General features: G+C 56.9%; 3 protein-coding genes across 3 annotated transcripts; 1 reads left to right on the forward strand and 2 right to left on the reverse strand.

Moving 5' to 3' along the window:
• The first annotated feature begins 40 nt into the window (after positions 1–40).
• MPV17L2 (MPV17 mitochondrial inner membrane protein like 2) lies at positions 41–3,050 on the forward strand. Its single transcript, XM_027084703.1, has 5 exons — positions 41–352; positions 981–1,151; positions 1,853–1,929; positions 2,080–2,208; positions 2,529–3,050. The coding sequence occupies exons 1-5, from the start codon at positions 166–168 to the stop codon at positions 2,625–2,627; spliced, it is 663 nt and encodes a 220-aa protein (XP_026940504.1). The 5' UTR covers positions 41–165; the 3' UTR covers positions 2,628–3,050.
• A 50-nt stretch (positions 3,051–3,100) lies between these two features.
• Positions 3,101–8,720, reverse strand: RAB3A (RAB3A, member RAS oncogene family). Its single transcript, XM_027084704.1, has 5 exons — positions 8,570–8,720; positions 7,196–7,423; positions 5,938–6,056; positions 5,184–5,308; positions 3,101–3,944 (listed from the first exon to the last, which is right to left on the reverse strand). Exons 2-5 carry the CDS (start codon positions 7,421–7,423, stop codon positions 3,754–3,756), a joined length of 663 nt encoding a protein of 220 aa, XP_026940505.1. The 5' UTR covers positions 8,570–8,720; the 3' UTR covers positions 3,101–3,753.
• A 3,785-nt stretch (positions 8,721–12,505) lies between these two features.
• Positions 12,506–25,286, reverse strand: PDE4C (phosphodiesterase 4C). Its single transcript, XM_027084705.1, has 15 exons — positions 25,050–25,286; positions 21,856–22,047; positions 21,133–21,169; positions 20,974–21,047; positions 20,690–20,742; positions 20,293–20,405; positions 20,119–20,212; positions 19,418–19,581; positions 19,120–19,218; positions 18,524–18,688; positions 18,338–18,437; positions 17,550–17,704; positions 15,545–15,667; positions 15,108–15,290; positions 12,506–14,581 (listed from the first exon to the last, which is right to left on the reverse strand). The coding sequence occupies exons 1-15, from the start codon at positions 25,193–25,195 to the stop codon at positions 14,192–14,194; spliced, it is 2,088 nt and encodes a 695-aa protein (XP_026940506.1). The 5' UTR covers positions 25,196–25,286; the 3' UTR covers positions 12,506–14,191.
• Between the last annotated feature and the right edge of the window lie 1,613 nt (positions 25,287–26,899).

The raw sequence follows: 26,899 nt of genomic DNA on the forward strand, positions 1-26,899 counted from the left end.
CGGTCGGCGATTGGCTGCAGTGACTTGGGGAAGCATGCAAATCACGAAGGCAGCGTGCGATTGGGTAGCACGGCGCGAGGCGGGGATCCGGGACGCGGGGTGACTGGAGATTGGCCGGCATGGGCAGGGCGGCCGGGTGTGCCGGTTCCTAGGTCCCGGCAGGCGATGGCGTCCGGCGGCTGGTGCTGGCTGCGCGGCCTTTGGGCCGCGGGGCAGCCCCTGTTCCAAGGCCGTGCGTTGCTCGTCACCAACACGCTGGGCTGCGGCACTCTCATGGCGGCCGGGGATGGAGCGCGCCAGTCCTGGGAGATCCGCGCCCGGCCCGGCCAGAAGTTTGACATGCGGCGCTCAGGTGAGGGGGCGAGTGCTGCTGGCCTTTGACCCCAGAGGATTTTTGGCCCCAACCTCAATTCGGAGACCTGTGACCCGGACCCGCGTGCCGTGACCCATGACCCGTGACCTCAGTCCCTGGCAAGACCCTTGACCTCAGCGTGCACCCTAGACAGCCCCTCCCTGATCTCTGTCCCCTCCCCCCTCGGAGGTCTTCATCCCCTATCATACGTGGGGTTTCTGTTCGCTCCCATCCTGAGGGTCAGGTCCCCGCCCAACCCCTGGTCCGCTTCCCTCTCTCTTGCACTGAGAGATCTAGCGTTGAGCACAGGATGCTGCACCCGGGGTAGTCAAGGGCGCAGCGTCTGGCCCCAGCCAGCCTAGGATCGCGCCCTGGTCCCACACTTCCCTACCCGCTGTGCCTCTGTTTCCTCCTCTGGAAAGCGGGGCGATGGTAGAACACTCTGCCACGGTGGTGAGGGAATGAGGGAAGAAAATGCAAACGCAGCTCTTGGAATGGTACGTGGCAGTGGGGCTAGTAATGGGTTGGGCTCTGGGAGAGTGTCAGGCTTACCCAGGTCTTAGGGAGGGAGTGAATTGGGGGCTTTGCTGGCCTAACATGCACCCCCTGACTCTTGGACCGCCCACAGCGAGCATGTTTGCTGTGGGCTGCAGCATGGGCCCTTTCCTGCACTACTGGTACCTCTGGCTGGACCGCCTGCTCCCTGCATCTGGCTTCCGTGGCCTCCCAAACGTCCTCAGGAAGGTCCTCGTCGACCAACTGGTGGCCTCTCCCATGCTGGGCGTCTGGTACTTCTTGGGTAAGGAGCCCCGTGAGCTTGGGCTTTGCTCCTCATAGGTCGGGAGGGACAGAGCCAACTTTGTGTTAAGGATGTGTAGACCCATTACTGATGCACCTCCTGAAGGCTGGGGTACAGTGGTGATAGGACAGACCCAGTGGAGGCAAGTGTGAATGGCAGAATCACAGAGAAGGATGCTAAATGTAGGAAGGATGAAGACAGTGTCTGATGGGGCTGCCCTGGGTTGGGAGAACGTCCCAAAGGAGAAGACACTCAGCTGAGACTTGAAGAAGGAGCCAGCAGGCAGGGGGAACAGCCCACGCAAAGGCTCTGAGGCTGGAGGAAGGGGAGCTGAGACTGACGTTGACAGGGCACAAGCATCCTAGGACCGGTAATAAACTAGCCTCAGCCTCAACAAGGGTGTGTGGCGTACGCATCCCTCAGGGTACGCGATTATTCACGACAGACCTCTCTCCTCTCACTTGCATCCCTCAGGGTACGCGATTATTCACGACAGACCTCTCTCCTCTCACTTCTCCCCGACTTGACTTGTTCTGTTGTTTAGCCACCCTGCTGTGCTGCCCTTCCCACTGCAAGGCTTTTAAATGTCCTGTTTCCTCTGCCTGAGACACTGTTCCTCAGGGGTCCTACCCCACCCGCTCTACTGTCGTACTCCGTACTCCCCAGCCTCTGACACTCTCATCTCTTGGTTTCCTTCCTAGGCCTTGGCTGCCTGGAGGGCCAGACCCTGGGCGAGAGCTGCCAGGAGCTGCGGGACAAGTTCTGGGAATTCTACAAGGTGGGCGTGCCTGCCCAGGCCCCGCCTATCCTTCATCTCCGCCCCCTTGCATCTGTCCCTCCTCTCCCTTTCACAGGCACCCCCTTTCAAAGCCCCACCTCTCACAGCCACCCGGCCCCGCCTCTCACTGCATTCCACCCCTCCCCGTAGACTGACTGGTGCGTGTGGCCTGCTGCGCAGCTGGTGAACTTCCTCTTCGTGCCCCCCCAGTTCCGAGTCACCTACATCAACGGCCTGACGCTGGGCTGGGACACATACCTCTCCTATCTGAAATACCGGGTAAGCGCAGTGGGCAGACCAAGTACCCAGGGGACTCCTGGGGGGCCACATGTGTGAGCCCCAAATGGCAGTACAACTACGCTCCAGGGTGCGAGTCTCTTGTGCCCGGGACAACCTGCACCCCATGGTGGGTGGGTGGGTTGCTGATCAATAGCGGGGTGAAGACCAAGCCCACGTCTTCTGTCTGATGTGACCTCGGCCAGGTCCCTGCCGCATCTGTCCGGCAAGGCTGACCCCAGCCCTGACGGGTGGAGGAGGGTTCAGTGAGGAGTCCAGAGGGATGAACAAATGCCTGTAACCAGATCCTCTTGTGTGGACAGATCCCAGGCCCCCCAGCGCCCCCAGGCTGTGTGGCCCTGGGCACTGTGCAGACTGAGCTGCCCCACACTGCCACCACATGCCAGCCAGGGCAAGACTGACCCTCAGCTGACCAGCCGCCTGGGCAGGAAGGGGAACGGACTGCTGGGCCCAGTCCTAGGCCCACCCTGATTCCTAGGCATCCGGTTGGGCTGCCCCTTCCAAGCCCACTGCCGGGCCTCTGTTTCTCCATCTGGAACACAACCATGAAGATGGACCGTCATCCCCCAACCCTTCTGGGAGAGCCTCAAGTGACTGGTGACAGACGTTCCACCCTCAGCACTGGGCCTCAGCCAGCCAGCTAGTACCAAGCCCTCAACACTCCTGCGGGCTGGACTCTGGGACCAAGGTGGGGACATCGCCCATACACTTGGAGCAGGGCCCCCAGAATTTGGAGCCTTGGGTGGGGTATGTAGCCTCCAGTCTCATCCTCTGTTCGTGGACTATGGAAGTATAGAGAATTAAATTCTCTTTGTAATTGAAAATCTTGTGGATGAGCAAAGCCAGCACTGGCAGGCCGGCGCTCATAGGGACACTGTGTCGTCCATTCACTTTATTGGGTGTGTGTAGTGTTGTCATGACATCTCCTGGGGGGACTGGGGGGCATGTTTGACACTCATGACATCAGAACAGGTCTGGTGAGAGGTGGTGTCCCAGGGTGGTGAATATCCACAGCAGCCCCCACCCCCCTCCAAAAACAGGTACAACCTTGGGGGCGAGGAGCCAGGCGGGCCATTTCCTGGCTCTGACACACCCCGTGGTCCACGTCGAGATGCCTGCAGTCACCTGGACCTACCGTGTCACAGCCAGGAGGCTGGCAGGTCTGGCTACCTTGCATCATGCAACCAGACTGCGCTGGGGTGTCATCCGGCCCCCACTTAAAAACTGATAACTGTTGATGGGGGTGAATTTATAAAAAGGTGGGGTCTGGAGAGAAGGGTGAGTGGTGAGTTCACGGGGCCACGACACGCCACTGCAGAGCGGGAACAGGGCTGTATGTACAGGGTGGGGCACTGAGCAGGTGGGGTGCCCGAGCCCCTGGGGGACATCTCCAATAAATAAATAAATAAATAGCTACGATAATAAATAGGGTGATGGGCTAAATCAGGGCAGGGGACTCACGCCCATGGCCAGTAGGGGCCCTGGCTCAGGCCCAGAGGGCGGGGCCAGGATGGGGCGGGGCAGCTCTCAGCAGGCGCAGTCCTGGTGCGGGGGCGCCTGCTGGTCCGTGAGCTGTGGGCCCTGCTTGGTGCCCGTGACTGCAGGATCGGCTGTGTCCAATGATTCGGACATCTTCTCGCAGATGACATCCACCAGCCGCTCAAAGGTCTGCTTGACATTAATGTTGTCCTTGGCGCTTGCCTCAAAGAACTCGAACCCTGTGGTCAGGGAAGGGAGGGGTGAGGACCCTGGTTCCCCCACGCCCAGAGACACTTTTCTGAGGGCAGGTAACACCTGGAGATTCCCAGTGCCAACTGCATGTTAAAGGCACTGACAGGTCTCTTGGGGAAGCAACACTGGACTGAGTCAGCCTTTATTTCCTGCACTCCTTTCTTCACCCTAAAACTATCCCCTCTCATTGTCCCCAGAGCCCTGGTAAGACCCACTTCCCTGCTTCCACCATCCAGCCTAGCCCTGGCTCTGGCGGCATCTGACATTCAGACCCAGGCCTTCCCCTGCTCACACACTCTCCATGGCTCCCTATTGCCCTCTGAAAGGTCTGGCTCCTCAGCTCGTGCTTCAGGCCCTGCGAGATCAGCCATATTTCCTCCAAGTGACCCTCATGCTGCAGTCACATAAAACTTTGCCAAAAGGATCTTTCCCATGTCTGGCCTTTGCCTACACTGTTTCTTCTGTCTGAAAGACCTCCTTTTTCTTTAAGTACCAGATCCAAGGCCCACTTCCAGGAAGACTTACCTATGCCAGGCAGAGCCTGGCTCCCCCAGCTGAGGTCCTTTCCTCTCTCACAAAGCTGGAGGCCTCTCAGGGGCCCAGCAACACCCAGCACAAGGCTGAGCAGTGAGAGTATCAGAATGAATCAGAAACTTCCTGCAGAGCAAACTCCTAAGCATCCATCAGACTCACCTCAAGGGGCTTCCCTGGTGGCGCAGTGGTTAAGAATCCGCCTGCTAATGCAGGGGACATGGGTTCAAGCCCTGGTCAGGGAAGATCCCACATGCTGCGGAGCAACTAAGCCCGTGCGCCGCCACTACTGAGCCTGTGCTCTAGAGCCCGCGAGCCACCACTACTGAGCCTGCGTGCTACAACTACTGAAGCCTGCGTGCCTGGAGCCCGTGCTCCGCAGCAAGAGAAGCCACTGCAATGAGAAGCCCGTGCACCGCAACAAAGAGTAGCCCCCACTTGCCGCAACTAGAGAAAGCCCGCGCACAGCAGTGAAGACCCAATGCAGCCAAAAATAAATAAATAAAATAAATTAATTTAAAAAAAAAGAGACTCACCTCAAATGGCCCCTGGATCAAGGCCAGCTTGCAGAAAGTATGAATCATCTGGACTCGAATCCTGGCTTTGCTGTGAGACTTTGGGTGTGTCTCCTCCCCTTTCAGGGCATCAGTGTCCCTTTCCTAGCCTGTGGGTGTCCAGCCTCACTGGGTACTCACCCAGGTGGTCAGCCAGCTGCCGACCGCGTTCCGACGACACCACCCGCTCATCCTCCATGTCACACTTGTTCCCCACCAGCAGCACCTGGGCATTGTCCCATGAGTAGGTCTTGATCTGGGTTGACCTGGAGGAGGTGGTGACAGAGGAGGGTTAGGGCTTGGAGAATCTGAGCTCTGCCCCCCTCTCCCCCTTCCCCCCATCCTCCCCCCACTCCAGCCCCCACCTCCCATTAATTCTTTAATTCTTGAGGGAGGCAGGCTCGATCCTCCTCCCTGTCTTTGTCCTGCCAGGAACACTCTGCAGGTGTCTGCTCCCACAGTTCACTGCTCTTGGGAGTCCCTCTTTCAAGCAGCTTTTCCTGTCCTTCCCAGATACCCCCCACCCCCAGAGAAGGATTCTCGCTCTTAAACAAATTCAAACATTTTCTCAAAATGTATCATTACTCTAGTCAGAAAATGTCAATGTTTATATCCTCTAACCTATGCAAACTGTCTTCATATTTTCTGTCCCTCCCAGATTTTTTTTCCTTTATGTTTACAGTTTCATTTTTCCACCTGAAACCCTGCTTCCCATTATTTTGAGCTGATGCCACACTGTTTTAATGATTATAGATTGATAGCAGGGCTGGGACCCCAATATTGTTATTTACATTTCTGCCAAGCGGCTGGGGCTCCCTGATCTCTGCCTGTACCCCAGGCTTTACACCAAGCCTAGCTCAGAAGACCATCTGTGAGCAGGTGGGGGCACGCTCACCAGTCCTGCACCGCATTGAAGGACTCCTCGTTGGTGATGTCGTACATGAGGATGAAGCCCATGGCGCCCCGGTAGTAGGCTGTCGTGATGGTCCGATACCGCTCTTGCCCCGCCGTGTCCTGGGGAAGAAGAGACAGGGTGTCAGAGAGGACACACACGGAAACTCCTCAGAGTGGGTATGAACTCTGAGATGGTCAGGTCCAGCGTCCTCAAGGCCCAGAGGAGCAGGGGCTTGCCCAGAGGCACAGTGGGTCAGGGAGAGTGAGCTGGCTGCCTGCACTGGGAATGTGGTACCCAGTCATCCTAAGGTACCTACAGAATCGTTCCCTCATTCATTCAACACACGTGTACCTGTGCCACACCCCGTGCTGGGCACTGGGGACACAGCTGTAAACAAAATGGACCAAAATCACTGCCCTTGTGAAACTGACAATCCAGTGCAGGAAACAGACAATAAACCTGTGAAAAGGTAGAAAATGTATCGTCAGAGGGTGGCGAGGACTGAGGAGAAAAAAGCCCGACAAGGATGGGCAGCGTGGGCTGCCTTCAATTTTAAACTTGAAGGATGAGGGAGGGAGCCATGTGGGGATCAGAGGAAGGACGGTCCAGGCAGAAGGCACAGCCCGGGCAAATGCCCTGAAGTGGGACTGCATTTGGTACATTTGAGGAACAATGAAGAGGCTGAGACAGAGATGGAAGGAGACAGATGAGATGGGGTAACAACAGGGGCAGACTAGGCAGGGTCTGGCTGCCTGGAGGGGTGCAGGTTTTGCCCGGAGTGAGGTGGGAGCCGCGGAAGGACTGTGGGCAGGGAACGAGCAGTTCTGACTTGGCATTTGGCAGGCTTCCTCAGGCCTCGGGGGCGTTGAGGAAAGTGGCCAGGAGACCCTGACGGAGGAGCCTGTCCCAGGGAATGAGGTTGGGGGTCAAGATCCCTCTGAAACCTGATACAGACACACATGGAGGAACTTGAACACGGGGAAACTGAGGCACCAAGCAAATGATGCATCTGATGATGTCAGGGTCAGGAGAGGACCCAGCATTTGCTCCTTCCCCACCCCTGAAGAGCACTGATTAGGCACTGATGGAAGAACAGGGGCACTCTCTTCAGTGCCTCTAGCCCCTTGTACACAGGAAGTGCTTGATAAATGCCCAGTGTGTAATGAATGAATCTAGACAGGAAAGAAATAGGCAAAGCTGGGGCTGCTATTCTCGGGAGGGAGAGTGATGAAGCCAGAAGCCCCCCAGCTGGACCCACCCAGATTTGCAGCTTGATCCTCTTATCGTTTCGGTAGATGGTCTTGACCTTGAAGTCAATGCCTACAGTGCTGACAAAGGCAGGCGTGAAGGAGTCGTCTGCGTAGCGGAAGAGGAAAGACGTCTTGCCCACGCTGCTATTTCCGATGATGAGGATCTTGAACATATAGTCGAAGTTCTGGTCCGAGGACTCCTTCTGCCCATAGCGAGAGTCTGTGGCGGATGCCATCTGGGGGTGCGGAGCGTAGACGAGCGTGAGGGGTCTCCCTCCACCCCCAAACACTCAAGCCCAGGCTCAGGATGGAGAGCTCCCAGAGAGGGATGGAGGTTACCCTTATCCCATCAGGAGCCCCAGTAGTAACGGTGCAGCCCACGGCAGAGGGCGGGCCATGACCTTGAAAGGCCCGAGGCTTCAGGGGAGAACCTCAGAACGCAGGGGATGGAGACACCCCTGCAGCCCCCTCCAGCACGCCTGTTCCCCAGGTCCGGCTGTAACCTAAGCACTACAGCTGCGCCTGGAGGGGTGACTACGGCCGGCCCCGCCCTCCATCAATCATTCATGTTCCTCAGAACTGAGCCACGCGGGCGCACGTGCACACGCGTGTACGGTACCACAGGGACGCGTGTCCGCAGTCCTCCTCCCAGACTCCCAGGCTGGGAGAGCTCGGGCTGAGACAGCTACATCACGTGATAGGAGCGGGGCGTGCACACGCTCACGTGCACACAGCAGGGCACACACTCGGACACGCTCGTGCATATCTGAGCGTCGAACACACTCGGTGCACGGGACAGAGCCTGTCTGCTCACCGACATGCATATACAAATGTGCAAACCCACCCGTGCGCACTGCGTCCTCCACCCGTGCAGCCGAGTACACGTCACCCACACGGGCACGCATCTCCGTGCACATATGCACATTGCTGTGCACGCACACGCACAGTCCACGCGTCTCCCTCCACATGCCTGAAACACGCACAAACTTGGATCGGGACCTCCAAGGGGTCACACGAGAATACCCTGGTACACAAGCAAGGGTACACACAGATCCGCCCGCACAGGCGGGCGCGCACACGCGTGTGCACACCACACGCACGCGCACGCACGGAGCCTCCCGCGCGCACAGCTTCCCGCAAGGCACTGGTCTCGTCTCCCCTCCCCCTCCGCCGCAGAGCCGGGGGTGGAGGGATGGGGGTGGGGGGTGAGGATAGGGCAGGTAGAGGAAGCCGGGGCCCTACCCCTCCCCAGGCTCGCGACCGCCGCATCCTTCCCCTCATTTAACGCCGGCCAACTTCGTCCCCCTACCCCAGCCCATCAGTCAAATGAAGGTTATGTATGTGCTCCCAGAGGGAGCGCAGCGGACCGTCCGCGAGCTCACCTTGCCCTACACTGATGCGGCGGCGACCCTAGCGGCAGCGACTTTTTTGGCAGCGGCGGTGACAGGGCCCCCAGTGCGCTGATGTGGGGCTGCGTGTCAGCGGAGGCGACGGCAGCGGCTCAGGCCCCTGCAGTCCGCGGTGACGTCCTGCACAGAGGGGCGGGGCTTCATATGCAGATGAGGTCGTGACGCCATTCTGGGGAGGAGCCACAGATGGGGAGGTGGTCCACGGTCGCACGCAGAGCCGGGAGGGGCGGGGTTCTCACGCAGATTGACATGAGAATGGGGCGGGGCCCAGCGAGCTCATCCAGTAGCTAGCAGAAGCGGTGCGGGAGGGGTGGAATCGCCTGCCGGCTCCACCTCTCTTCAGCGTTAGGGAGGCGGGGCTACGCGGCGCCTCCTCATTGGCTTAAGTTCTCGAGCGACGGGCTAAGTAGCCAATCAAAGATTGTCACGCCCTCCTCCTGTCCAATGGCGGTTCCCGAGCGGTTGAAGGGACGAGAGGTTGAGGCCTGGGCTGAGCCTGGGTCTTCTGGGGGTGTTCCCCTTCCCCGCCCCCATGCACCCAGGTCGGAGACTCAGGAGGTCCCCTTCCAGTCCAGGGTGCTGTGACCTCTCCTTAAACCCTCCCTATTCCCAATTTCAGAAAAGAGGAACGGAGGTTCGAGAAGATGCTCCACGTCTCCTATTTATTGGGTTCAACATAAGTAGAAAAGAAGAAAAAGCGGAAATAGGGGTCAAGATAGACTCCGTCTAATTTCAGCTGTAAGACCCAAAAGGGACCGGGCTAGTAGATGCTCCACCCTGTTTCTGAGATGAAGAAAGAAGAAATTGGGATCAAGAGAGTCACCCTTCCCCACCAATTTCCAGAAAAAAGGAAGGGGCTAACGAACGCTCCAGGAACCCCTTTCCTTCCTGCTCCCCATTTTCCAGAGAAAAATTCAACGAAATGCAGGAAGTAGGGCAGAAAAACGGCCTGTCCCTTAAACTCGCAAAGTCTGCGGTAAAAAACCTGGGAAACAGGGAGGATACGAGCGAGGATCAAAGACCCAACAATAAAGACAAGGGGTGGGAGATGCTTTACTCCTCCCTGGTTCCTGAGTTTAAAAAGACAGGGACAGGGCTTCCCTGGTGGCGCAGTGTTTAAGAGTCCGCCTGCCGATGCAGGGGACACGGGTTCGTGCCCCGGTCCGGGAAGATCCCACATGCTGCGGAGCGGCTGGGCCCGTGAGCCATGGCCGCTGAGCCTGCGCGTCCGGAGCCTGTGCTCCGCAACGGGAGAGACCACAACAGTGAGAGGCCCGCGTACCGCACAAAACACAAAAAAAAAAAACAAAAAAAAAAAAAGACAGGGACAGAGAGTTCTCCCTCCTCCATCCTGGCAAAATGAGACTCAGAGATGGAGACTTTGGGGTCCAAGGTGACCTGTCACATCCGTCTTCATGTGAAAAAGTCAGAATTGGGGGAGGGGAGGAAGAACAAGACCTTGGCCTCCATTCCAGGTCTCTGCCCTGACCCCAACTCCGGTCCCCACACCCGGCAGGGGGCGTGTGGCCCCAGGAAAATTCTGATCTCCCTGATTCCTCCTCAGGAGACGAGGGGCGGGGCTTGTCTTTTTTATAAAAAGCTCGCCAGCTGCAGAGGCGCCTAGAAACCAGAATAACTTAGCGCCTGGAGGCCGCCCACTCCCCCCACCCCCGCCCCCAGCGCCCCGGAAGTGCGGAGACGTCCCTCCAGCTCTCCTTGCAGTTGGGAAATCTATTTTTTTCTAAGGATAACATTTTTGTCCCTCCTCTTCACTCAGACTATAAAAGTATCACAAACCCACTGCGGAGAGCTGGGAAGATTCAGAAAAAGATAATGAATAAATATAAATCCACCTCCAATCTCTCCCCACGGGAAGACCAGCAGTCGAGTTCCCGCTTTGGGGTGGGGGATTGGGGGCGGGGGGCTCCAGGCGCTGCCCAGGTGGAGGGGAGGGCGTGCAAGGCAGCTAGGCTCCCTGACCTCCCAATGCATGCTTCCGGGTTTGTACGTGGGTGTCGATCGGAAATACCCACTTATTTTTTTCCCAAAGGGTAAAGGCCCACACCAATGTATACGAGCTTCTGCACAAAGGATTTTGTATTTTATTTTATTTATGTATTTAATCATTTATTTATTTGGCTGCGCTGGGTCTTCGTTGCTACACACGGGCTTTCTCTAGTTCCAGCGAGCAGGGGCTACTCTTCGTTGCGGTGCGCGGGCTTCTCATTGCCGTGGCTTCTCTTGTTGCGGAGCACGGGCTTTAGGCGCGCGGGCTTCAGTAGTTGTGGCACACAGACTCAGTAGTTGTGGCGCACGAGTTTAGTTGCTCCACGGCATGTGGGATCTTCCCGGACCAGGGCTCGAACCCGTGTCCCTTGCATTAGCAGACGGTTTCTTAACCACTGCGCCACCAGGGAAGTCCCAGGATTTTGTATTTTAAAATAAAAATAATGGAAGGATTTATTGTTAAGAATAAGCATAAGGCTGTGGAATTAGGGATGGTCGAATTGGAGGTGAGGACTACAGACTTGAGGGGAGATGTTCTGTGTGGTCCGAGCAACAGAGCTGCATAGGAGAAGGGCCCCAAACCCTCTCAGATCCCATCCACTACCTCATCTTTCTCCTCTCCCTCCTCGAGGTTCCAGGTGCAACCTTGCCTCAGGGCCTTTGCACCTGCTGTGTCCTCTTCCCCAGGTATTTCTGTGCCTGGCTCTCTCATCCCCTTCAGATCTTCAATCAACACCCACCTCCCTCCAGAAGTTCTGATTTCACCATGTCACCTCCTATCATGTCACCATAGTTTTCCTTCCTGATACCTCCCCATTAGAAATGATCATGTTGACTTATTTATCCAATAGCCAGCCGTGAGCTTTGAAAGGCGGGGATCAGTGTCCCCAGCACCTACACCTTTGGACACAGTAGGTGCCCTGTGATGGTATGACATGAATGAATGAACAAATGAATGATTGGAAGGAACGTGACTTTGGCCACTGAGGTTAGGGAAGACCTCTCTGAGGAAGTAACATTTGAGCAGGAATCTGAAGGAGGAGAATGAGCTGGCCACTGGGAGAAGTGGGGGAACAGTGCTCCAGACAGCAAGAACAGCAAGTTCAAAGGCCCTGAGGCTGGAACTCACTAAACAAGCTCGAGGGACAACCCCTCTCCAGCTCTGTGAGGAAGGGGGGCCAGGCAACATTTTCTCCCTCAACAGAGGGCAAACTGAGGCCCTACGAGTCACCCTAGGAGTTCACAAGGGCTGAAAGTTCCCAGGGGCCCTAAAGATCTTCTCCCACCCTCCTCTTTGGGTCTAGAGTGGGCCACAAAGGCAAGGACTATGTCCCTCAGGAAGGACCCTAAACGGGAGGAAATGGGAGACCTGGAGCATGTGAGTGACTTCTTCCTCATCCCCTCTGTGAGCCTCAGTTTCTATACCTGTGAAGAAAGAGCTCAGGACATGCTTTCCTCAAACAATACCTGTTGTTACAATTCTGTGATCCTCACAAAGAGCACATTTTACCCGCGAAATGACAAAGGCTCGGGGAGGTTAAGAGATTTGTTGACGTTGGCAAAGACTGCCAGAGAGCTTCCACCAGTGCCAGCCTGGGGTGGGAGGGGGAGGGTCAGGAAGGACTTCCTGGAGAAGGGGATGCTGAGCTGAGACCCAAAGCGGGAGGATGAGGGAGAGAAGTATTCCAGGTAGGGGGCACAGCATGTGCCAAGGGCCTGAGGTGGGACTGTGCTTGGGGTGTTAAAAAATCAGTGTGGGTAGCGTGCAGTCAGTAAGGGGAAGAGGGAGGAATACCTGTGGCCCAAAATGAAGGGGGACATATGAGTGTTCTTATGAATGGGTAGAGAAAAAAACAGAGGGAAATAAGGTGAAATGCTGAAGGCAGATGATCTGTGGGTGAGGTTACAGCAGAATTTTATTTTCGTCTTTACATGTTTCCATTATTTTCGGATTCTCTACAGTGACATGTATTACTTGCAAGGTGGAAAGGATAAAAAATATATATAAATAAAAATCCCATAAATCTCTGCCTTTTAAAAGTGTGGAAGGAAATGCACCAAGTTCATGATCCAGATGCCCTTTAATTCTCCCTCTGTGGCATTTGATCATTAATTGTGATGACGATGAATCATCAATGGAATGAAATTATTAATGAAATTATTTAGGAATGAAGCCTGCTGTTCTTGAAGCCAGGGGCTGCTGTGATGACTTGTGCCATGTATAAATCATTAGACACGCGGGGAGGGAGGCTGGGGGTGGGGGGTGGGGTGGGATGGGGGGATACTGAGGCCTCCGGAAGCGAGAATTGAATCTGAGACTTGAGCACAGAGCCGCCTCACCTGCTCTGCACCAGGCCGGCACCCTCAGGGCGAACTCAACCAAGCTGGGTGCGGGAAAGACTTCTGGCAAAGCGAGGAAGGGCCCCGAATTCGCCCCGCCTCCCCGCTGTGCCTCCAGCCACCAGGGGGCGCCGCTGGCTAACGTCTGCCCCCCAGCTACAGGGCCCTGAGCCCTCAGGCCACAGGACCTCTCCGCTCCTGTTTCCCCATCCGTGAAATGGGCACGGTACTAATTATGGGTGATAGAGTTTATTTAAACCCAGAGAATGCCCCATATTTCTAAGATATTTCAGGGAGGTCACAAACACCACCCTCCAACCAAAGTTTACCCAAGTACTAAGGATCAGGCCATGGAGGGGAAACTGAGGCCCAGAAGGGGCTGTGACTCGCAAGAAAGCATCAGAAGCCTCCTTTTCCCTACGGGGAATCTGGTACAGCCTCAGAATCAGAAGATCGAGAGACCTTCCCTGGGGGAGAAGTCTGTGTTGCTGTTCTAGAGAGGGAGAAAGTATAAGCGAGCCAGCAGGGGGTCCTGGGACCAGGGAGGACTAGGATCCTTAGACCTGAAGACAGAAACCACAGCAACTTAAAGCAACAGCCAGTGCACAAGCAATGAAGGCTAAATCAGTCTTCAGAGACAGTTCCTGACACACAGCCCTCTCTTTCATGGCCCCCTATCACCCCCCACCAGAGCTCCAGAGCCAGACTGGGTCTGGATGAAGCTTTGGTGCTGAGAATTCTCCCATTCAAGTTCTTGTTCTCTTGTAATGAGCTGCCTTGCAGGTGAAGGGGAGGTGTCTCGGGGAGGGGGGAACTCCTTGAGGCTGACTCCCCACCTCCTTGTGCAGGGCTAACCCAGAGGCACATAAGAGGCACAGGCCTGGCACACAGTAGGTGCCTGGTAAATATCGGATAAAGAATGAAAAAATAAAGTGATTGACGTGGCTGAAGAGTGACCACTGGAGAAGATGCACAAGGGGCCTGGCAGATACTCCCTTTCTACACCAGGGGTTGAAGTCCAGGAGGGAGAACTCAAGGGCCCTGGAAGAGGCTGCCCCCAGCCCAGCTCCTTGGAGAGCTCTCTCAGCTGAGCTCAGGGTCAGAATGGATCCCGCCAGGTGCCTCCAATTCAACCCTGAGAGCTGTCTGTAGCTAAAAGCCTGATTGTCTCCCTCAGTGGGTGGGGAAGGCAAAGCAGGGGCCACCTGGGACCTCTGCCTGGAAAGTCTACACACCCTTCAGGGGCCACTAGGTGCCCAAAGCCTCAGCCATCACATTGCCCTCATGGTCCACACAGGGCTTGCCCACGGTCCTCTGGTTGTCCAGGTATAGGGCCCCAGGGTCTGGGCTGGCCTCAGGGGACAAGAGCTCAGTGTCAGGTGACTCTGAGGCCTCCCCACCCAGTGCTCCCTCCTCCTCTCCCTCCTCCTCTTCTGCTTCCTGCAGAGTCAGCTGAAACTGGAATCTGTCGGGACCACCCTGCTCGGGGCTGGTGGGCTCCACAGGGCTGCGGGGGATCTTGCTCTGGTACCACTCGCGGTTGTCCTCCAGAGTGTCCAGCAGGTCCTGTGCATCTGGGTGTACCAGGTCAGCCCACGTCTCCCACAGTGGGTGGGCGATGTAGTCAATGAAACCCACCTGTGGGGTGATACAGAATTGGGGGATAGAGGTTGCTGGGTGGTGAGTTACCATGGAACCTAGACCCAGTCCAGCCCCCAGGCCTTTGCCCAGGTTGTTCCCTCTGCCTGGAATGCCATTTCCCAACTCCTACACATCCTTCGAAACCCTCTTCAAATAACCCCTCCTCTTGGAAGACTCCTCTGCCCCTTTTGAGCTCCCCCAACCCCTAAGTCTTTCCCTCTACCTCAGCTCTGACTCCTCAGAGCTGGATGAATGTGTCCCCCAGACTGGGAGCACCTCAAGAATCTCCTATGTCACTCAGAACAGATACTTCCAAACTCCACAAGTGAGTGAAGATGTCTCTTTCGACAGCCCAGAGGAAATACATATCAGGCCTGACTCTGCACAGCCCAGTGCAGACCCTTAGGCCACATCCCCTCATTTGCCAGCCAGGGGTCAAGCCAGGACTCATGGGGTCAGCTCAGCCACTCCTTTCCCTCCCACCTCCCCAGTGCCCACCAGCTCGGCTCATTCACCCTCAGACCTGGGACTTCTCCACTGAGGCCGTGTGCTTATCGCACATAGGGCTGATGTCCAGGCCTGATTCGCGCTCACGGTCGCCCTGCTGGAAGAACTCAGCCATGATGCGGTCTGTCCACTGGCGGTAGAGCGGCAGCGGCTTCGTGGGGTTGCTGAGGTCGGCACAGTGCACCAGGCTCTGCAAGACCTGGTGAGACCGAGGCTCGGGAAGGCTCAGGCCAGGCCACCCCAGGCCTGGTACCCGCCCCAGAGGCTGGCGCCATGGACATACCCATTTTACAGGTGGGGAAACTGAGGCTGGGCAGGGGAAAGGGTGGCTAAGGCACAGCCACGTGACTGTATGTGCCTCCATTTCTTCAAGTTGGGCACGCGGTTGGCACTTCATAAATGTAGTTGAATGAGTGTGGAAACCAAGCCCTTAGGGCTGGCCCAGCCACACACCTGGATGTGGTCGGAGTAGTTGTCTAGCAGCAAGACTCCAAGGCTTGTCACCTTCTTGGTCTCCACCATGGTCTTGAGGTCAGCCAGGATGTTCATGTGTTTGGACATGTCTGTGGCCAGCACCTGGGGGACGGTGAAGGAGGATGGCAGGTATGAGGATAGCGCCTGCCCCACCCCCACTCCCCACTTCCCAGATGCCACACCCACTTGGATCCACAGCCCTCTGAGCCTCAGTGTCCTCATCTGTCAAATGGGGGCATGTATCAAGATTTGCTGTAAACCCAGCTCACAAGAGAAGCTGAGTCAGTAGTCCCTTCTCGGGCTTCCCTGGTGGCGCAGTGGTTGAGAGTCCGCCTGCCGATGCAGGGGACACGGGTTCGTGCCCCGGTCCGGGAGGATCCCACATGCCGCGGAGCGGCTGGGCCCGTGAGCCATGGCCGCTGAGCCTGCGCATCCAGAGCCTGTGCTCCACAACGGGAGAGGCCACAACAGTGAGAGGCCCGCGTACCACACACACACACACGCAAAAAAAAAAGTCCCTTCTCCAAGGTTGCTGGGCTTGTGGGGTGCATCCCACATGTGGGACAGGGCATGAGGGAGGGAGATTAGACCTGGGGGTTGACATGAAACACGCCTGAAGCCCAGCAGATGACTTGGCCAGTGCAAAGGCCCTGAGGCTGAATAAGCTGAGGAACATAGAGGAGAGAGTTGTGGCTAGAACAAACGAGTGCAGGAGCAACATGGGAGCAAGTGAGGGTGACAAGAGTGGGGAGGGCCTCAGGGAGGAGCGGGGGATTTATCCAGAGGGCTGTGGGAGCCACAGGTGGACTGAGTGCTCCCCAAACCTTCCTGTGGCTGCTGCGTGGCCGGGAGGGCTGTTTTTAGCCACCGGAAGGGAAGTTCAGCTCTGAGCACAGCTGCTTAAAAATCATTTAGCTGGACCCATGCGGACCCAGCCCAGGAATGACCCACAGGCTTCTCTGAGAATCAGACCGAAGTCTCAAAACTTCTCCCCAGGGAACTTCCCTGGTGGTCCAGCAGTTAAGACTCCATGTTCCCAACGCAGGGGGTCCGGGTTCGATCCCTGGTCAGGGAACTAGATCCCTCATGCCGCAACTAAGAGCCCGCATGCCACAACTAAAGATCCCGTATGCCACAACTAAAGATCCTGCATGCCGCAACGAAGATCCTGCACACTGCAATGAAGATCCCTCATGCGGCAACTAAGACCCAGCACAGCCAAATAAATAAACAAATATTAAAAAAACGCTTCTCCCCAAACCTCCCATCTGGACCAAATGATGCTTCCACTGGGAGTGCCCACTGCCCAGAGCCCCCACTCTCCCTCAGCAAACTTTTAGTTCCTCTTCACTTGGAGCCTGGTTTCCTCTGAGCCCTCCCCACATGCTGTTCCCCCTGCTGGGAACACTCCTCCCCACCCCATGGTCCTCTACACTCTTCAGGCCCTGACTTCAGTGTTCTCTCCTGGGGAAGCCCTCCTCAACCTTGAGCATCTCTCCATCACAGCTCTGTCTACAGGTCCCCCATCATGGTTCTGCTTGTGGGCCCCCCATCATGGCTCCCACCTATGTGTCCATCTCCCCCACAGACTGTGAGTTTCATAAAGGCCAGAATTCTAATGGTCACTGTCACAGGACAAGCACAATGGATGCCCAATAAATGCTTGTTCAATAAATGAGTTGATGCATAAGACCCCAAAACGTACTGGTGTCTCCCAACTTGAAAAATATCAAATGCACAGACTTAAGGGTCAGAAAAGTTGCACCTGAAACCCCAGAAAGTTTCCACCTTGTTTGCACGTGAATCACATCCAAGACCTGATTAGCCTGACCAAGGGCCTAGTCACCCCTACCCAAGGCTTGGACAGTCATTGCCCCATTTTACAGACCAGGAAGCTCGGACTCAGAATGGGGACATGCCCTGGTCCAACTGAACCCCCAGCCATATCAAGATCGCCCCACCCCATCCATCGTTGTTGTCTCACCATGTCGATGACCATCCTGCGCAGACTCAGCCGCTGCTTGGTGGTGAGGTTCTGGAAGATGTCACAGTTCTCTGCCTGCAGCAGCTTGAAGCCCACAGCCAGGTGGTGGTTCTCCAGCATGGAGGTATCATTGTACATAAGTGCAAGCTCTGAGTCTGTAGGGGAGGTGGAGCACCTCAAGACCTGCCCACCCAACCCACTCCACCCAAAGGCCGGTTCTGTACATTCTCAGTAAACTCCTACTCATGCGTTGAAGCCCCAACTCCAATGCCCCATCCTCCAGGAAGCCTTCTAGGACCCTGTCTCCCCCCGTGGCCCTGCCCTGACTCTGCAGGGCTAGGGGCATCTGTGTTTAGCTCTACCTCCTTGAGACTGGTGACTCCTTGGGGACTTGGCATGGCAGAAGACAGTGCTGTGTGCTGGTTGAGTGAACTACCAAGTCTTTGTCTTATTAGACCCTGGGATCCTCAAGTGAGAGGGCTCCACTCTTATCTCCAGCTCTCCAGGGATGTATATAAGAGGTACCCAATAATTGCTTGTTGACTGAGTTTTTCTGACACCACAAAGGATCCTAAACTTTAAAATCTCAGTGGGCCCAAATCAGCTCTGTCACATTTGTTATTCTCTCATTTACTGAGTATCTACTGCATATCTGGGTCTGCTCTCAGCACCTAAGGGAGGGAAGATTGTGGCAGTCATTTCACCAACAGGGAGACTCAGAGCAGGAACGGGACCACCTAACATCACTTGATTGACAGGTGGTGGCAGGGCCCAGCCCCCTAACTCACTGGTGTTAATGAGAAACTGATTGGAGACCCCAGGATGATCCACATCATGGATGGCGCTTGCAAAGATGGCAGCCAGGACTTCCAGGTCAGTGAACACGGCCTGAGTGGGCACGGAGCATAAGAGGTGAGGGGCAGGCTCTCTGTGCCCTGCACGCACCAGGGCTGCCTGTAGCTGTAGGGCCCTACCTCAAGCGCAGGTGTGGCCAGCAGCACATGTGTAGACTGGGCCACGTCAGCGGCGTGTAGGCTATTGTGGTAGGCCACATCGTTGTGGTAGTGACCCTCCAGTGTCAGTAGGTAGGTGGCAAGTGTGTCTGCTGGGATCCGAAATGTCTTGAGCAGGTCCCGTTCCTGGTGCATCACAGGGCCCCAGTCAGGGCCTCGGCCTCTGGGTGGCAGCACACACTATTCCTATGCCTTCTCTCCTTCTGAATCCCTATCCATCTCTCAAGTGCCCCCTCTTCCAGGATGCCCTCCCTGCTCTCCCTCTGAACTCCCCTGGTCTCTGTCCTTTCCCTCTGGCTCATCTCTGACCCCACAGTTGTTCCCTACAGACTGGGTCTCTTCAGGCCTGGCCCAAGGCTGAGGCTTGAGTCTTGTTGCCAATCAGCAGTGAACTTTTAAACCTAACAAATGCCTATCCATCCTTCAATGCCCCGGCTCAAATGACCCCACTCAGGGATTTTAGGGAGGATTTGAAGAATATGTGTCCCCTGAGGTCCTGAGGTAGGAAGGAGTGAAGGAAACACAAGGGTATTAGAAGCCAAGGGCAGGGGAGGTACCTGAAAGATGCTGAACATGATAGCTGTGAGGGGCCGGTTCCCACTTAGCTCTGCCACCTTGAACACATCAAGCCCCCACTTCTTGGTGTCTTCCAGCTCCTAAAATGTGAAGGACTGGAGCTTAACTGCAACCCAACTTCCCCAGACTCTGGAGCCTCAACCCCCATCCCCAGGCCTCAGGTCCTACACTGAGCCCCACCTGGTCAGTATATAGGTGGGCAAACTGAGGCCCCAAATAGGGTAGCCACACAGAGCCAGGATTCAAACCTGGGTCTCAGCATTCCTATTGTAAACCCACCTTGGCCAGTTGTCCCTCCTGATCAGTCTGGACCCCAAAGCGTGGGACAGTGGCTGCAGAAAGGCTGGTACTGTGGGGGAGTCCACGCAGGCCGCTGATCTGGGACATGGGCCTTGGGGGCTCCGTGGGGGTCACCCTGGGCAACTCCACCTCAGTCTGCTGGTCTGTAGATGGGGCAGGGTAGGGCTCAGAGAAGTCAATTCACCTGCTAGGGTTGGCCTGCGTGGCCTCAAGTACTGGACCTTGCCAAGCCTCAAGATCAACCTATTTCCTTTTTACCTGGACCAAAGTAATCTCAGAGTAAAGTCCTTTCTGGCCTGTAGATACCCTTCTCCTCTGTTCAAGGCTGATCTCAGTGACCTCTTCTGCTGGACATGGCCCCTGGGCACCTGGAGCTTAGTATTTTTCCCAAAACAGTCAAATGTCCTTTCCGTCTCCCAAGCTGGAGACCCAGCTCTGTCGTTCCCTCTATCTCCTCCTTGGCAAACTTCTACTCACGCTTCAAAACCCTAACTTTAATGTCCCCCTCCTCCCGGAAGATCCTTCTGTCCCTCCCTCTGGTCCAGCCCTGCCTCATGGGGCTGGGGGTGTCCGTGTCTGGTTCTATCTTCCTCAGTTGAAGTCTGTAGCAGAAGTCTTTCCTTCCCTTCCCTCTTCCTACCTCTGTAATGTAGCCTAGTCAGTGACCCACCATAGCTCACCCAGGAAGGTTCGGGATATGTACTCAGACACTTGGTTCCCAGAGCTGCTGGCTTCAGACAGGTGAGTCAACTCCCGGTTCAGCATCCACTTGAACTGCAGGGGAAGGTGATGTCAGTGATGATGGGGGCACTGTGGACATAGGCAAGTGATCTCAGTTATCTGGCCCTACTAACCTTGTTGGAGGCCATCTCCCCCACCGAGTGCCGCGCCTGCAGTGTCTCCAGTTGATCCAAACACCAATCCAGCTCGTCCAGTGTCTCCAAAGCCAGCTTCTGCCCAGTGTCCTCTGGGGGCCAAGCTGGTCAGGGGCCTGCCCCACCCCTACTTGGGAACCCTGTGTCCCTCCTGCTCCCATCTCTGCATCTGGACCCTGGATCCCTTCCCAATGAGAATGAGGCCACTCAGGACCCCAGGATCTCCGCATCCCCAAGGGTGTGGGGGGGGGGGGGGGGGGGGGGGGAGGTTTACAATTAGCACAGCCCAAGGATTCATGGGCTGGGGAGGTCCCCATAGAGAGGAAGTTCACAGCTGTCCCACAGTGGAAGGAGGGGATAGGAGCAGGCGCATTACCTGTTGGTGGAGGGGGCTGACTGCCAGATGGGGTGTTCCCGACGCATGCCTGCCTGCAGTACAATCGGCTCAGGAGCGGCCTGCCCCACCCATAGGGCCCCGCCCCCCAAGACCTCCTGGCCCCTGCCCCTCCTCCTCTTCCCCCGATCCCCGAATTGCCAGCCGCGCCCCTTCCGCCCGTGCCCCGCCTCTGCTTTGCCCACCTTGTCTTCTGATCCCGCCCCTCTCCGCCAGGCCCTGCCCTTCTCTCCGCCAGGCCCCGCCCAGCCCCGCCCCCTGCGTACTTGGCTGCCCCGCGGCCTTGCAGGTGGGCAAGGGTCGCAACGTTGCTCCGAACCGTCCTCAGACTGGCCAGGACCTGCGAGGGGGGGTGGCCAGCGTTGGGAAGGAAGGGTCGGCTCTACCTGCCCGGCACACGGGAGAAAGGAGAGGTGGGTACCCACCTGGGCAAAGGGTGTCACAATCACGTCTTCTCCGTGTCTGCGGGGAGACCAGACATGGAAGGGCGGTCAGAGGGAGCACCCCCACACGTTCCCATCTTCCAGTTTTTTCTGGGTTTTTTTTTTTTTCCTTTTTTGCACCACGCGGCATGCGGGATCTTAGTTATTGAACCCGTGCCCCCTGCAGTGGAAGCGCAGAGTCTTAAGCACTGGACTGCCAGGGAAGTCCCCCATCTTTCAGCTTTTACCCACACTGTGCCCTCAGCTGAGGGCATCCTCCTGTCCCGACTCCCTCTTTTGGGTGTCTTCCTAGTAGTTCCTGGACTCCCCTCACCTGACTCTTCTCTGAAAGCAGCCACAGCCCCTCTGACCAATCACTCACTTTATCCCCATCTCACAAATGGAGAATCTGAGTCCCAGGGGCAACAGGGGTCTTAGTAGAGGCAGGAAATTATTGCTACCAGAAAGCTCAAATCAAAGTGTTCGTTCGGTTGCTGTTAATTGGACTTAATGTCACTGGATTGCCACCCAACCCCAGCCTAAAGTGAAGCACAGAGGATCACTGGATATCATTCTTAGCATGTCCTACTGAACAAGCAAATAGGCAAACTCCTACATAAACTTTAAGGCCCACCTCAAACGGTCATTTGAAGGAGGTGTGCCGAATGGAGGAATAAAGGAAGGAAGGAAGTAGAAAGCGGTATTATCCCCCAGCCTCAGACTCACAGGTCGCTAGCCACAGAGGAGTTCCGGGACATGGTCTTGGACGAGAGTTCGTAGTCACTGTCTGAGCGGTACAGGAAGGACTCCCGCCTCTGGCTGTGCTGGGCAGGGGCTTGGATGACCCGGCCAAGGCCAGACCCAGCCTGATGGTCCAGGGCGCTTCTTCCGCATGACAGCCCATTTTCCAGGTCCAAGCTGAAGGAAAAGGAGTCACAGTCAGAGCCGAGGGTCCTGGCATATGGATGCTGGGTCATGGCCTATATCAGTTTTGTCACATCCTCCCTGGGGCCACGCGGTGGGCTGGGCAGGAGTGGCCTGCAGCTTGTCCATCTGTCCCACAGTCACACCCCCACTCAGGGACACTGCCGCGTCCCTCACGCCTCCATCTCCACCTCTGTACCCCAGAGTCTTTTCCACTGGGACTAATCTGGACTCCAGGACGTGAGGTTCAGATCTGTCTCCAAGTGGCTGTTGTGACCACGGGTAGGTCTCAGCTTTTCTATGGACATCAACAACTTTGTTTCTAATATGGGTGTGGTAGTCTTCATCCCCAGGGTGCTTTTAGGGAGCTTTTTAGGGTGCTTTTACCAAGCACCTGAGGAGAGCGACAGGGCTCCCGTATTACTAAGGAGTAAACTGAGGTCCAAGTCGCAGGGTAAGTTCATGGGGATTGGAAACGACTTCCTGGGCTTTCCTCTCTGGAGGGGACCTGGGCCCCGCCTAGATGGGGCACACACGAAGGCTCCTCACAGCCAGGAGAGGCCCCATCCCCAGCCAGCTTTGGCTACGCCCTGGACCACCTGTCCCCTTTCCCCAGCTCCAGCCCATATGGCCCCACCCCAATCTCACCAACCACGCCTCCAGCTCGCTCTGGCCCTATCCTTAGCTCCCCAGTTCTTCCGCTTTATTTTTGGCCTGAACGCTCTGCCTGTTCTCTTCCACCTCTGGGCCTTTGCACAGGATGTGTCCTCTCCCCAGAGGACCGTCCTCCTCCTGTTCCAGGCAATCCCCAATCGCCCCTCCCATCCCTCCCTCCAGCCACACTCTGACGGAATAAGGGGGATCTACTACTCTCACCCTTCGAGTCAGAGGTCAGAGAAAGAGTGGCAGGGGGCATGGGGCTAGAACAGAAGTGTGGGAGGGGGAGTTAGCAACCAGGGAGAGGGGCTGCAAGTGAGTCACAGGTTTCTGAGAAGGGAGCGGGCAGGAAAGACGGAGACAGGAAGACGCCAGGGGCCGCCCCTAGACACGGCCCTCCTGGCCGAGGGCCAGTGTCCACCTGGTCCCTCTCCAGGTCACCCCATCCCAGTCCACGGATGGGATCGGCGCCTGCCAGAAGACTCCGAGCAGGGAATTCGGCTCAGACCGGGTTGAGGGTGGGGAATTCGGCAGGATTCTGTCCGGTTCAGCTGGATTCGGTCCGGCTCGGTCAAGTACGGCCAGGTTTGACTAAGCTGGGTCTGATCATACAGGATTGGACCTCTTCCCCTGAGTTCTGTCGGGTGAGTTCGGTAGAATTCGGCTACAACCGACCGCATTCGGGTAGGTTCGGATGCGTTCGGGCGTGTTCGGCTACGTCCGGTCGCGCCAGGTTTTCGAGCAAGTCCGGGTGGCACTCGGGCCAGGTCGGGCATATTCGGCTTCGTCCGGCCTCACTCGGGTGTTCGGCTATGTCCGACCGCTCTCGGTCTGTTCGGGTTCTGGGTCTCCTGGAGAAGCCCCTCAAGTCCAGCGTTTCTGAGTTCCCGCTTCGTGACGTCACCCGGAGGGGCGGGACTTCTTAGCTCTTACCCGGCCTCCGAGTGTGCCCGGTGACTGGAGGAGAGACACTCTTGGGGGCGGGCTAGTGGCGGTGGATACCCTAAACCTGTGCTCAGAGGGGGAGGCCTGGGAGTGGCTACCACCTACCCCTCCCTCTCATCTCCCCAAAAGTTCTGGGAAAAGCACACCTATGGATGAATAGGGAAACTGAGGCCGGGAGAGGCCACAGCGTGCTGGGTTCGAATCCAAGTAGCGAGCACGGAGAGTTAAGGGCTGAGCCGGGGTTTTGTCGCTACGGGGGAAGCTGTTTTTCTTTCTGCTCTAAACTTAGCCGAGAGCTGCTGGGTCAGGCCGTGGTTCCATGACGCGGGCAGCGGGGAGGAGCTCGCACCGACTGTGGGAACGGCGCGTCTGTCCATCTGTTAGACAGGTAAACTGAAGCACAGGGGCCTCGGAGAGACCTGCCCTCGCCCAGCCTCACGCCCTTGACGTCCTCGACGCCCCTGTGCTCACTCCGGAGTCCTCGGCGGGGACGCCTCTTCGCAAGCTTCTGGTGCCCTGGGGGCGCTCTCCCGGACCCGGGACCCCAGTCTCGGCCTGAAATGGCCCATCAGGCACCACCGTCACAACTGCCCCCCTCTCCACCAGCTGCCACTGGCCGTGTGACCTTGGAGAAGGGACCTTTAGTCTCTGAGCCGCAAGATGCCAAATTACCAAGTGAGAAAACCGCACGAGCCAAGCGCAAGGTATGAGACCCAGTCGGCGCCCACCAGCCCCACCTCCAACCCCAGCCTCTGCCCTGCGACCCACGATGTGACAATCGCTTCCTGAAGGGCCGGAATTCGAACCTAAAGCGGCGGAACGAGTCCTTGGAGAACGCAACCGAGTGGGGCTGCGCAGAGGCGGCGCTCTGCGCGGGTGCGCAACAAGCTCTCTTACACCGCGAACACCCTGCCTCAAAGGCCTCCATCAAATCACTTCTTCCTCCGCGGAGATCGAGGGCTTAGTGTGAGGCCACCAGGCCATCCCGTTGCTGGCGCCAGAACGGATGGCGGGGGCAGACCAAGGGGAGGAGTGACCCTCTTCCCTCCACCTCCAGGACTCTCAGCCCGCCTGCCCCGGGTTGGCGAGGGTCAGAAGGAGACGTGAGCCTCAGCCCGTCCTGCTCCAGGCCGCACAGCTGGAGAGGGACAGACGGCTGGTCCCCTGGGCGTGTGTCCAGGCGGTGGGTGGAGGGAAACAGAGATGGAGAGAGACAGTCATCAACTAAAAGAGACAGAGATAGGACAGAGGGAGAGAGATACCGAGAAAGGGCAAAGAGGCAGAGCCTTTATGCCCTGACCCCCAACCTGGCCCCAGCTGTCCTTGACTCTGCCCTTCCCACCACCAGCCCGGTTGTTCCCATGAGCCCTGCGAGGCCCACTGTCTCGCCTCACCACAGCGGATGGGCCACGGTGAAGCGCCGCTGCAGGCGGATGCTCTGGTTCACCAGGAGCTTCCTGAAGAGCCCGGGGGAGCCGCGCGGGGAGCCCCGGGGGGAGCTGGGCACAGGGGCCGGGGCGGACGCAGGGGGACCCTGCATCGCCAAGACCGCGTGGAGGCTGGACGGAGTACAGGCTGCGCGGGACCTTTTCTGGACAACCACGGGGGCGGGGCCCGGCGGGGAGAGGGCAGGAGGCGCACCCGCCCCGCCTTCGCCGCAGGACCGCTCAGGGACGCCCTCACCGGGACAAATGGGGAAACCGAGGCACTGAGCTAGACGGGACACTCTCTGCTTCCCCTTTGGGGGAGCCCAGAAACCGCATCTTATACCACTTCCCTCTGCCACCATGGCCCCCAGTAGTGCAGCTTGCTCAACTGATAACTCGGCTGAAAAGAGATACAGAAGTCAAAAAAGGAAGCGCTCTCCATTATCAGGGAGTCACCGAGACACAGAGTTTGCCGAGGGGCTGCCCAGATCCCACACAATGCTTGCAATACCCCTCTACCCATTTTCCAGATGGAGAAACGGAGGACTGAGCCACCAAGGGGCTGCTCAGAAACTACAAACCCTTAATCCTCTGTCAGGTGGGGAACTGAGGCTTGGAGAAAAGCGGTAACAGACGCAAGTCTTCACGGCAAGGCAGCTCCCCCTCTTCCTGTCCCCCTCTACAAGTCCCCACATGACCTCCACCTGCTCTGACATTCCCCAGGCCCTGTCTCTGGATCGTTTCCCCTCTCCCGCTGTCTCTACTGGACAAACATCCGTACTCCACTCCTGCCAGGCCTTCCGGTCCTGTGAAGCTTCAGCTGCCACCGCCCACCCCAGGAAGGACCCTTGGAAAGGGAAGCCTTGCCCCTGGTATCAGGCGGGGCTGTTCAGGGGTCTGTACCAGCTGGCCTACCCTCAGAATGCTGGGGTTGGGTGGTCTTGCCCCATTCTTCAGAAAAGGAAACCAAGTCTCGGAGAATGTCACACTTGGAGGCAAGACCCAGGACACCCACCTCTCAGGCAGAAGCAACCGAGGCCCACCTGAGGCCACACAGAAGCTATGGGCCTGACTGTGTCCTGCTGTGGGATAACAAGCCCCCTGCCTGGGCCTTGCCCCAGGGGACGGCACTAGTTTTGGGAGTCCCAGACAAATGCCACCCAGGTTTCTGGCAATCCTGGGGGGATGTGAGATACTATTTCGGGAGATCAGGGCTTCCGTGGTGAGACCCTGACCCTCCCCTGACATCTCAATCATACTATGGTCCCCGTTGCATAGATGAGAAAACGGAGGCTCACAGAGGAGTCACACTGGGGCTCAGGAGGACAGAGAGTCTCAAGGGTCTGGCTGGGAACCCCCTTCTGTCCCTGTGGCCCTGCAACCGGACACCTGGTGGGAATCAGACTCTCTGTCCCCAAGACAAAAATACCATCTGTAGCTGCTGTGGCTATACCTAATTATAGCTTGTCCCCAGGGGATAGAGGCCGCCAGGATCAGTCTAGTGGAGAGACTGGGGCTGGGTCCAAGGAGCCTTGACACCACCTCAGCCCCATGGGGGAGACTCACAGCGTTCTCATATCCCCAAGGAGAGACTGAGGAGATGCAGTCCTTCTCCTGAATTCACAAACATAAAATGGAAGGTTAAGGCTAAACACATGGGTACGAACTGAGCACTCCTTGCTCTCCCAGTGCTGAGCCAAGGGCTGTGCATGTAAAAGTCATTTTATTTTCAGAGCAACTCTATAAAGTGGGGACTATTATTCCCATTTTGTGGACGGGGAAACCGAGGCACAGAGAGGTGCGCTCATTGCCTGAGG

The sequence above is a fragment of the Aethalodelphis obliquidens genome, unplaced genomic scaffold (assembly GCF_003676395.1).
Source record: "Aethalodelphis obliquidens isolate GAN/ISIS:26980383/991018 unplaced genomic scaffold, ASM367639v1 scaffold53, whole genome shotgun sequence".
NCBI classification, from domain to species: domain Eukaryota; kingdom Metazoa; phylum Chordata; class Mammalia; order Artiodactyla; family Delphinidae; genus Aethalodelphis; species Aethalodelphis obliquidens.